The following is an 11,937-nucleotide window of genomic DNA, read 5'->3' on the forward strand; positions in this document are numbered from 1 at the left end:
CTAACTGAAAATCAGACTTTATGGAGCTGAAAGTTATCACCAAATTCTACTGGATGCACATCCTGGAGGTTGGTAATTCCTGTATGTTTCCCTGTGCACTGACTTTTCCCTTCAATCAGCTGTTTTTTTGCTGGAAAAAAATTATTTTTAAGCTTGTGGTTGGTGGAAGCCAGCACTTCTCTTTCTAGATGAATTATTTGACTAGCCCCAGTTTCCTGTGCATTCTTGGCAACTGGTTTAAAAATACTTTCATTGTGACTTTCTAATTTTTCTGAACTTTCCTGGAGCCTATCAAGTTCTGGGCAGAGGCCTTTCCCTATGTCATTGCATACTATACACTTTAGGTCAAAATATCAGCAGTTCCAAAGAATAGCAAGGAGAGATGCAAAGAAATAGAGGAAAACAATAGAATGGGAAAGACTAGAGCTCTCTTCAAAAAAAGTAGAGATACCAAGGGAACATTGCATGCAAGTTCAGTTCAGTCACTCAGTTGTGTCCCACTCTTTGCCACCCCATGAATCGCAGCACGCCAGGCCTCCTTGTCCATCACCAACTCCCGGAGTTCACTCAAACTCATGTCCATCAAGTCGATGATGCCATCCAGCCATCTCATTCTCTGTCGTCCCCTTCTTCTCCTGCCCCTAATCCTTCCCAGCATCAGAGTCTTTTCCAATGAATCAACACTTTGCATGAGGTGGCCAAAGTACTGGAGTTTCAGCTTTAGCATCAGTCCTTCCAATGAACACCCAGGACTGATCTCCTTCAGAATGGACTGGTTGGATCTCCTTGCAGTCCAAGGGACTCTCAAGAGTCTTCTCCAACACTACATTTCAAAAGCATCAATTCTTCGGCACTCAGCTTTCTTCACAGTCCAACTCTCACATCCATACATGACCACAGGAAAAACCATAGCCTTGACTAGACGGACCTTTGTTGGCAAAGAAATGTCTCTGCTTTTGAATATACTATCTAGGTTGGTCATAACTTTCTTTCCAAGGAGTAAGCGTTTTTTAATTTCATGGCTGCAGTTACCATCTGCAGTGATTTTGGAGCCCCAAAAAATAAAGTCTGACACTGTTTCCTCTGTTTCCCCATCTATTTCCCATGAAGTGATGGGACCAGATGCCATGATCTTCATTTTCTGAATGTTGAGCTTTAAGCCAACTTTTTCGCTCTCGTCTTTCACTTTCATCAAGAGGCTTTTTAGTTCCTCTTCACTTTCTGCCATAAGGGTGGTGTCATCTGCATATCTGAGGTGATTGATATTTCTCCCAGCAATCTGGATTCCAGCTTGTGTTTCTTCCAGTCCAGCGTTTCTCATGATGTACTCTGCATATAAGTTAAATAAGCAGAGTGACAATATACAGCCTTGACGTACTCCTTTTCCTATTTGGAACCAGTCTGTTTTTCTACGTCCAGTTCTAACTGTTGCTTCCTGACCTGCATACAGATTTCTCAAGAGGCAGGTCAGGTGGTCGGGTATTCCCATCTCTCTCAGAATTTTCCACAGTTTATTGTGATCCACACAGTCAAAGGCTTTGGCATAGTCAATAAAGCAGAAATAGATGTTTTTGTGGAACTCTCTTGCTTTTTCCATGATCCAGCGGATGTTGGCAATTTGACCTCTGGCTCCTCTGCCTTTTCTAAAACCAGCTTGAACATCTGGAAGTTCATGGTTCATGTATTGCTGAAGCTTGGCTTGGAGAATTTTGAGCATTACTTTACTAGTGTGTGAGATGAGTGCAATTGTGCGGTAGTTTGAGCATTCTTTGGCATTGCCTTTCTTTGGGATTGGAATGAAAACGGACCTTTTCCAGTCCTGTGGCCACTGCTGAGTTTTCCAAACTTGATGGCATATTGAGTGCAACACTGTCACAGCATCTTCTTTCAGGATTTGAAACAGCTCTACTGGAATTCCATCCCCTCCACTAGCTTTGTTCATAGTGATGCTTCCTAAGGCCCACTTGACTTCACATTCTAGGATGTCTGGCTCTAGGTGAGTGATCACACCATTGTACTTATCTTGGTCGTGAAGATCTTTTTTGTACAGTTCTTCTGTGTATTTTTGCCACCTCTTCTTGATATCTTCTGCTTCTGTTAAGTCCATACCATTTCTGTCCTTTATCAAGCCCATCTTTGCATGAAATATTCCCTTGGTATCTCTAATTTTCTTGAAGAGATCTCTAGTCTTTCCCATTCTATTGTTTTCCTCTATTTCTTTGCATTGATTGCTGAAGAAGGCTTCCTTATTTCTCCTTGCTTTTCTTTGGAACTCTGCATTCAGATGCTTATATCTTTCCTTTTCTCCTTTGCTTTTCACTCCTCTTCTTTTCATAGCTATTTGTAAGGCCTCCTCAGACAGCCATTTTGCTTTTTTGCATTTCTTTTCCATGGGGATGGTCTTGATCCCTGTCTCCTGTACAAGGTCACGAACTTCATTCCATAGTTCATCAGGCACTCTATCTATCAGATCTAGTCCCTTGAATCTATTTGTCACTTCCACTGTATAATCATAAGGGATTTGATTTAGGTCATACTTGAATGGTCAAGTGGTTTCCCCTACTTTCTTCAATTTAAGTCTGAATTTGGCAATAAGGAGTTCATGATCTGAGCCACAGTCAGCTCCCGGTCTTGTTCTTGCTGACTGTAGAGAGCTTCTCCATCTTTGGCTGCAAAGAATATAATCAATCTGATTTCGGTGTTGACCATTTGGTGATGTCCATGTTTAGAGTATTCTCTTGTGTTGTTGGAAGAGGGTGTTTGCTATGACCAGTAGTTCTCTTGGCAAAACTCTATTAGCCTTTGTCCTGCTTCATTCCATATTCCAAGGCCAAATTTGCCTGTTACTCCAGGTGTTTCTTGACTTCCTACTTTTGCATTCCAGTCCCCTATAATGAAAAGGACATCTTTTCTGGGTGTTAGTTCTAAAACGTCTCATAGGTCTTCATAGAGCCATTCAGCTTCAGCTTCTTCATGTTACTGTTTCAGGCATAGGCTTGGATTACTGTGATACTGAATTGTTTGCCTTGGAAATGAACAGAGATCATTCTGTCATTTTTGAGATTGCATCCAAGTACTGCATTTTGGACTCTCTTGTTGACCATGATGGCTACTCCATTTCTTCTAAGGGATTCCTGCCTGCAGTAGTAGATATAATGGTCATCTGAGTTAAATTCACCCATTTCAATCCATTTTAGTTCACTGATTACTAGAATGTTGATGTTCACTCTTGCCATCTCCTGTTTGACCACTTCCAATTTGCCTTGATTCATGGACCTAACATTGCAGGTTCCTATGCAATTTTGCTCTTTACAGCATTGGACCTTGCTTTTATCAGCAGTCACATCCACAGCTGGGTATTGTTTTTGCTTTGGCTCCATCCCTTCATTCTTTCTGGAGTTATTTCTCCACTGATCTCCAGTAGTGTGTTGGGCACCTACTGATGTGGGGAGTTCCTCTTTCAGTATCCTAACATTTTGCCTTTTCATACTGTTCATGGGTTTCTCAAGGCAAGAATACTGAAGTGGTTTGTTATTCCCTTCTCCAGTGGACCACATTCTGTCAGACCTCTTCACCATGACCCGCCCGTCTTGAGTGGCCCCACAGGGCATGGCTTAGTTTCATTGAGTTAGACAAGGCTGTGGTCCGTGTGATCAGATTGGTAGTTTTCTGTGAGTATGGTTTCAGTGTGTCTGCCCTCTGATGCCCTCTTGCAACACCTACTGTCTTACTTGGGTTTCTCTTACCTTGGACCTAGGGTATCTCTTCACGGCTGCTCCAGCAAAGCACAGCTGCTGCTTCTTACCTTGCTTGGACGAGGGGTATCTCCTCACCACCACCCCTCCTGACCTTAAACATGGAGTAGCTCCTCTCGGCCCTCCTGCTAGGCACAATAAAGGACAGAAATGGTATGGACCTAACAGAAGCAGAAGATTTTAAGAAGAGATGGCAACAATACACAGAAGAACTATACAAAAAAGATCTTCATGACCCAGATAACCACAATGGTGTGATCACTCACCTAGAGCCAGACATCCTGGAGTGCATAGTCAAATGGGCCTTAGGAAGCATCAGCATGAATAAAGCTAATGGAGGAGATGGAATCCAGCTGAGCTATTTCAAATCCTAAAAGATGATGCTATGAAAGTGCTGCACTCAATGTGCCAGCAAATTTAGAAAACTCCGTAGTGGCCACTGGACTGGAAAAGGTGTTTTCATTCCAATCCCAAAGAAAGGCAATGCCTAAGAATATTCTAATTACCACACAATTGTACTCATTTCACATCCTAGGAAGGTCATGCTCAAAATCCTTCAAGTTAGACTTCAACAGTATGTGAGGCAAGAACTTCCAGAAGTACAAGCTGGATTTAGAAAAGGCAGAGGAACCAGAGATCAAATTGTCAACATCCACTGTATCATAGAAAAAGCAAAAAAATTCCAGAAAAATCTGCCTGTGCCTCATTGACTATGACAAAGCCTTTGGCTGTATGGATCACAACAAACTGTGGAAAATTCTTAAAGTGATTGGAACACTAGACCACCTTATCTGCCTCATGTGAAACCTGTATGCAGGTCAAGAAGCAACTGTTAGAACTGCACATAAAACAATGGACTGGTTCAAAATGGGAAAGGAGTACGTCAAGACTGTATATTGTCACCCTGCTTATTTAACTTATATGCAGAGCACATCATGGGAAATGCTGGACTGGATGAAGCACAAGCTGGAATCAGTATTGCTGGGAGAAACATCAATCACCTCAGATAGGCAGATGACACCACCCTAATGGCAGAAAGGGAAGAGGAATTAAAGAACCTTTTGATGAAGGTGAAGGAGGAGAGTGAAAAAGCTGGCTTAAAACTCAACATTCAAAAAAAGAAGATCATGGCATCCGGTCCCATCACTTCATGGCAAATAGATGGGGAAACAATGGAAACAGTGACAGACTATTTTCTTGGGCTTCAAATCACTACAGACAGTGGCTGCAGTCATGAAATTAAAAGACACTTGCTCCTTGGAAGAAAAGCTATGACCAATCTGCTGCTGCTAAGTCACTTCAGTCGTGTCTGACTCTGTGCGATCCCATAGACGGCAGCTCACCAGGCTCTGCCATCCCTGGGATTCTCCAGGCAAGAACAGTGGAGTGGGTTGCCATTTCCTTCTCCAATGCATGAAAGTGAAAAGTGAAAGTGAAGTCACTGAGTCTTGTCCAACTCTCGGCGACCCCATGAACTGCAGCCCACCAGGCTCCTCCATCCATGGGATTTTCCAGGCAAGAGTACTGGAGTGGGGTGCCATTACCTTCTCCATGACCAACCTAGACAGCATATTAAAAATCAGAGAGAGTACTTTGCCAACAAAGGTCCACATAGTCAAAGCTATGGTTTTTTGGTAGTCATGTACCGAAGTGAAAACTGGGCAATAAAAAATACTCAGCGCTGAAGAATTGATGCCTTTGAACTGTGGTGCTGGAGAAGACTCTTGAAAGTCCCTTGGAGTGGAAAGAGATCAAACCAGTGAATCCTAAAGGAAATCAATCCTAAATATTCATTGGAAGGACTGATGCTGAAGCTGAAACTCCCGATACTTTGGCCACCTGATGCGAAGAGCCAACTCATTGGAAAAGACCCTGATGCTGGAAAGATTGAAGGCAGGAGAAGGGGATGACAGAGGGTGAGATGGTTGGATGGCATCATCGACTTAATGGACATGAGTTGAACAAACTCCGGCAAATAGTGGAAGACAGAAGCCTGATGTGCTGCCTTCCATGGGGACTCTGTCTTTGGCAGAGTCGGACTGAGCAACTGAATTTCAGGATGTCAGGATTGGTATGCCACCCTGTGGTCATAATGGAGAACTGCATCATCTCCAGAATTCTGGAGAGCAAGACCCGATCCTGAAATACTGTAGCAAGTACCCCTTGAGCTAAGGTCTAGGATACTAATTTTAGTCTTTAAGCTGGATTTTACCCACAGAATTCCTGATTCAGTAGGTCTGGGGAGGCCCCTGAGAATTTTACATTTCTATGTCGTTCCTGCTGGTTAGGAGACTGCATTTTAAGAACCTCTATCCTAGTTTAGTGAAAAGGCAGTAGTATAGAGCCCTCAGCTCCATCACTGCACGTTCCCACCCAAATCCAAACCAAAGGTAATCAAAGTGTTCCAGTCTGTACAGTCTGTATTGAAGAGATGGAGATTGTAATCTGTACCAGTCCCTGACCACAAGAGGGCGCGTTATAAACTTGTCTGTTGTCTCATTAGTTCGAAAAGCTCAGAGAAGTGTCAGGAAATGAGAGAGTCCAGATGAAGACTGGCTTACCCAGGAGAAGCCCTACGGTTGACCAGGGCACACTGGGACATGGACAGACTCGGACTTGGCCACCTTTTCAGACTCTTCCTTTTATTTTATTTACTTAACATTTTGGCTGGGGGACATGCGGAATCTTAGTTCCCTGGCCAGGAATGGAATCTGTACCTGCTTGCAGTGGAAGTACAGAGTCTTAACCACTGGACCACAAGGGAAGTTCCCAGACCCTTTGTTTTTGTTTGGCCTCTCTATATGTCTAAGTTTCATGTTCTGAAGTGTCTTGCTCTTAGAACTCTACATTAACCTGTGAATGAAAATTCCTGAAGTAAAAATTGCCTGTGATTCAAAGGGAAGGGCTTTTATGAGCCTTTAAAAGTGTGCTTCAGTGTGCTTGTCAGGCAGTTGTGTTACTGTTTTTAGTGCATGTGTCTGGTGCAAATCCACCACGATGTTGGGACTGCCTCCTAATAATACTATAGATGCTGATGAGACTTCCCTCTTTGGGAGATCTCATCCAGACACAGGGCTATGGCCTGTGTGAGACAATAACCTCAGATGACATTTTCTTGGTGAGATACTGGCTGCCTAGATACAGCTCCCAGATATGATGAGCATCCATCAGAAAGATGGGGCAGAATCCACATTGGATTTGGGGAGCAGATTCGGATTTGTCAGTAGATTCCTTAACCTTGGGTGAAGGTGGACATCGGCCACCCTGAGATCTCTCTGATAACTGGCTCCTCCCTGTATCTTTTCCTTCTTTCCGAATGAACATATGCTTGTCTGCTCTCTGCTAGAAATCTCCACGTGAATAAACAGAAATGTGAATTCTCTTATATCTGGGGTCATAGTTCAGAATTTAGAAAACTTGCTGTCTATTTTGAGTGGTATTTGGCATGGCGACCAAGGGGACAGCTTGTATTGGACAAGATTCAAGCTTCCCTGGTGGCTCAGATGGTTAAAGAGTCCACCTGCAATGCAGGAGACCCAGATTCGATCCCTGGGTCAGAAGATCCCCCAGAGAAGGTAATGACTACCCACTCCAGTATTCTTGCCTGAAGAACCATGGACAGAGGATCCTGGTGAGGAGCCATGGAGTTGCAGAGAGTTGGACACAACTGAGTGACTAACACACATACGCAATGTAGTTAAAGATGCCTTGGTAGCAACGGTGGGGAGGGAGCATTTACCAGATCTTCTTTTTGGTTCTTTATCCAAGAATTAGCCACAAGAAGCAGAAAGTCCTCAGGGAAATTGACATGGAATAGTGGAGCTTGAACCTGACATAGAGCTCATTTGAGTCAGCCCTTTTCCTTTCAGCCCTCCTCTCTGCTGTCTTTTCTATGCTCATGACCCTAGATCTTGTTCTAGAAAAACTTTACCAAGCCTTACATATTATCCACAAAGTAAGGATGAGGTAGACTGAACAAAGAAAATGGCAGAATAGAAAAACTAAGGTGATGTCAGATATCAGGTGAATATTAAAAAGGGTACTGTGAGGGAATGTACCTGGAGATGGCTTACAAATTTGGCTTTAAGTTTACTAGTTGTCATGTAAGCAAGGCAAAGTGATTAATTAGTTTCTTAAAAAGTTAAACACTTTCTGTATGATCCAGCTATTCCACACCTAAATATTAACTGACGAGAAATAAAAGCAAAGACTTGTACATAGTGTTCAGAGCAGCTTTATTTGTAATAACTGAAAACAACCAAATTTCCACCAATAGGTTAATGGATAAATATTTTATTGTATGTTTGTATAATGGAATGACACAGCAATAAAAAGAAATGAGCTGTTGATTCACACAACATAGATGACTTTCAAGTTAATTGTGCTGAATGAAAGAAGTCATAAAAGAGTACATACTTTGTAATTCCATTTATATAAAACTCTAGAAAAGGCAAAATAATCTATAGCCACAGAAGGTTGCTTGGGAATGAGCAATGTGTGGAGGGGTAGAAGGGAAAAATTGAAACAGGACATGAGAAAACTTTTGAAGGGCTTGAATTCTTTCATGTCATGCATGTGGGAATGGTTTCACAAGTGTGCGTGCATGCGTGTGTGTGTGTGTCCAACAGCATGTCCAACTCTTTGCAACCCCATGGACTATACTATGGAATTCTCCAGGCCAGAATACTGGAGTGGGTAGCCTTTTCCTTTTTCAAGGGATCTTCCCAACCCAGGGATTGAACCCAGGTCTCCCACATTGCAGGTGGATTCTTTATCAACTGAGCCGCCAGGGAGGCCCAGATTCATGGGAGTGAGCATTATTTCCTCAACCAGCTAGCAAGCACCATCTGGGCAAAATCACCACCCTGTATTTCTCTGGTATTCACCACAGTGCCAAGCAGAGCAGTGGGCGTGTGGAAGGCCTTCAGTAAATGCTTGCAAAACTGAATACAGTATTGCATATAAGAAAACGAGTATGGATTAGATTTTTAATAGTGACTGAATATTTGCCCTCGAGACATGGTTTCTGATGGTCTCAGCTCATCTTATATTTTTTGTTCTGTGTGTCTCTGACTCTTCTGTACTTTCCCATTATATCTGCTCTATAGTGGCCTGGTTGTCTTTATGTCTGTGATGGGTGTGGAGTCTCTTCCTCCACTCCTTTGAATCTTGGTGCAGGAGGTCACTGACACTCCAAGAAGAGCCTTGTCTCTCCCAGCAAAGGTGCCCAATATGCAATGGATATTATCCTCTGGACAGATCTGTCTGGCTCTCTAATAAAACCATTTATGGAGACACTATTTTGTGTGAGACATTGAACTTGGCTATTTAACAAGTCTATAAATCCTCAACAAGCCCAAAGAAATACTCTATTATTATGCAAATTTTATGGATAAATAGATTAAGGCTCAGAGTGATGATATAGTTCTCCTGTTATCACACAGGTCATCACCTGGAAAAATTATGGCCTTGAGTTACAGACATTATAATCTATTCTCTTAACTACTCCCGGAGTGGGTAGCTATTCCCTTCTCCAGGTGATCATCCCAACCCAGGAATGGAACCCAGGTCTTCTGCATTGCAGACGGATTCTTTATCATCTGAGCCACCAGGGAAGCCCGATTCTCATAAGAACTTACCTTTATTGAAACTTTTTTCATTGCTCTCACTTCTTAAGGGCTTTTCTGTCTACCTGGTGATGGATTTGCTTAGGTATAATTATGTGTGCTAAGTACTAACCAGCAGGACCACTCAGAATAAATGTACTTAAAATGTACAAATGTCAAATAACTTCATGGATCATTACTCTGGTTGGAAATTTTATTACCTTCATTGGTGAGGATGACAATTTGTAACGTTTTCCCAATTATCAGCTTGTCTGCTTGTAAAGTTAATCCTCCATCCTAAATATTTCCTGTTTCTTAGGAGAAGGCAGAATAGTGTTTGCCGGCGTGTGCATGCGTGGGTTGCTGAAGTCGGAGGAGGGGTTTGATTCCAGTAGTTCTTTAAGGTAACATTTTCTTCTTGACAAGCTGCCCTCTTCCAAGAACCACGCCTCCTCTCCCTTTGATCTTTGGTGATTTGGAGCTGACTGGGAATGGGGGTCATCACCAGCAATCTTTTGTCAAATCTCTGCTGGCCCCATTTTCTTGATGGTTCTCTTTAGGGCAGCCTTGACATCAGCGTTCCGGAGGCTGTAGATGATGGGATTGAGGATGGGGGTGACTACAGCATAGAAGAGGGAGACAAGAGGGTCACTGGCGGGATCATAGCTGGCCTTAGGCCGGATGTAGATAAAGATGGCGGTGCCATAGAAAAGGGACACCACCACCAGGTGGGAGGAGCAGGTGGAGAAGGCTTTGAGGCGGCCAGCAGCAGACGGGATCTGGAAGATCGTAGCCAGGATACGCCCATAGGAACCCAGGATGAGGCCAAAGGGACAGAGGATGAGGAGAGCAGCGGCCAGGATAATCTGTAGTTCGTTGAGAGAGGTGTTCCCGCATACCAGCTGCAGGACAGCCTGGATCTCACAGAGGAAGTGTGGGATGGCCTTGGGGCCACAGAAGGGCAAGGAGAAGACAAAGGAGGTGTGGCCCAGGCCCACCAGTGCCCCACAGGCCCACGCTGACCCAGCTAGACACAGGCACGTCCGTTGGCTCAGCAGCAGTGGGTAGCGAAGGGGTTGGCATATGGCGGCATAGTGGTCATAGGCCATGGCTGCCAGGAGGCAACACTCTGTGGCACCAAAAAGGAGAAAGAAGAACATCTGGAGAGCACAACCAGAGCGAGGGATGCGGCGCTGACCGGTGAGGAGGTGGTGAAGCAGCAGGGGGACCGTGACAGACGTGTAGCCGATCTCCAGGGTTGAGAGGTTTCGAAGGAAGAAGTACATGGGGGTCCGGAGGGCAGCGTCAGCGGAGACCAGCGCCACGATGAGGAGGTTGCCAGCCACGGTGAGCAGGTAGACGGTGAGAAAGAAGGAGAAGAGTAAGCCCTGGAGGCTGGTCAGGCGGGAGAAGCCGACAAGAATGAATTCGGTCACCACGGAGGTGTTCGTAGGCATCCTGCGCAAATCCCTTGTGATGAAGGACGAAAGAAATGGTGAGGGAAAGTTGCAATTATGAAATCGTGAGGTGGGCAAAGATGGAGTCTTGCTGGGACTTCTCTGTCGGTCAGATGGTTAAGACTCCTCCTTCCAGTGCAGGGGATGCGGGTTCCATGCCTGGTAGGGGAACTAAGATCTCACGTGACACAGAGTCTGGCCAACAACTAAAAATAAATAAACCTTGTTTCAAAATTTGAAATTTTAAAAAAGATGACCTCTTCTTGTATCTGAGCAAAGCATTGGAACTTCTGTCTTTTAGGCTTTCATGGCCTTTGAGGCAGCACAGCCTTGAATCCATATTAGACTCTTGCTGGCTCTTGGAACCCTGGGGGAATGGTGCTCTCTGTGCCTAACTCCCTCATCTGACTTCTCCCTGGTGGTGCCCACCTTTCATAACAACACACTGAATTCTGTTTTCAGTTGCTCCAGGGATGAGGGCTGGATCATTCTAGCCTCCTTTTTACTCTTTTTTCCCTTGCTCATCCTTCCCACAGTGCTGGGGACAGAATTTTCCCTCCCAGCAGATATTTCCCTCCTCAAAGTTAGATGTGTTCCACGTTCAGGGAGGGCATGAAAAATCCCAGTTTAGTCGGAATTTTCTTTGTGTTTTTTCCTTTTTGAGTCCTTCTGTATTTGTCTTTTACTTTCCTTCTTTCACATGGTTCCTTTTTCCATGCCTCTCAATTTGTCTCCCCTCTCACACAATTTTCACATAGTTCCGCACCACCCCCCAACAACTTCAGCTCTTTCTTCAGTTACCAAATCCACTCAACTTTTTCTATTTTTTTTTCCTGTCAGTTTCCTATCTAATGGCAATGAGATAAATTTCATGGTTTTCAAAGGGGAGAGAAGAAATTGGAAAGATTCTCTCTCCTATAGGCAGTTAAACTGTTAATTATCCAAAGCAGTGAGAATTGCTCTAGTTTTTAAAGATACTCAGGAAGGAGATGACAGGGTCCTTCCTGGTTGCTTATTTCTGCATTTTACAGCCCTCAAACTTCATCTCTATTTATCTTAATATGTATGCAAAAATCTAAACCACACGTGTAAACTTCACAGATCCACACGCTAACATAT

At 43.9% G+C, this 11,937-nt stretch overlaps 1 protein-coding gene across 1 annotated transcript; it reads right to left on the reverse strand.

Moving 5' to 3' along the window:
• Positions 1-9,879: 9,879 nt before the first annotated feature.
• LOC138069804 (olfactory receptor 10C1-like) lies at positions 9,880-10,818 on the reverse strand. The gene has a single exon (XM_068961150.1). The coding sequence runs from the start codon at positions 10,816-10,818 to the stop codon at positions 9,880-9,882; it is 939 nt and encodes a 312-aa protein (XP_068817251.1).
• Positions 10,819-11,937: the final 1,119 nt, after the last annotated feature.

This window comes from Capricornis sumatraensis, chromosome 22 (genome assembly GCF_032405125.1).
Source record: "Capricornis sumatraensis isolate serow.1 chromosome 22, serow.2, whole genome shotgun sequence".
Lineage (NCBI taxonomy): Eukaryota > Metazoa > Chordata > Mammalia > Artiodactyla > Bovidae > Capricornis > Capricornis sumatraensis.

Bases quoted from the DNA above. Each gene is read 5' to 3' on its own strand.
- LOC138069804 (XM_068961150.1), bottom strand. From the start codon at position 10,818: ATGCCTACGAACACCTCCGTGGTGACCGAATTCATTCTTGTCGGCTTC.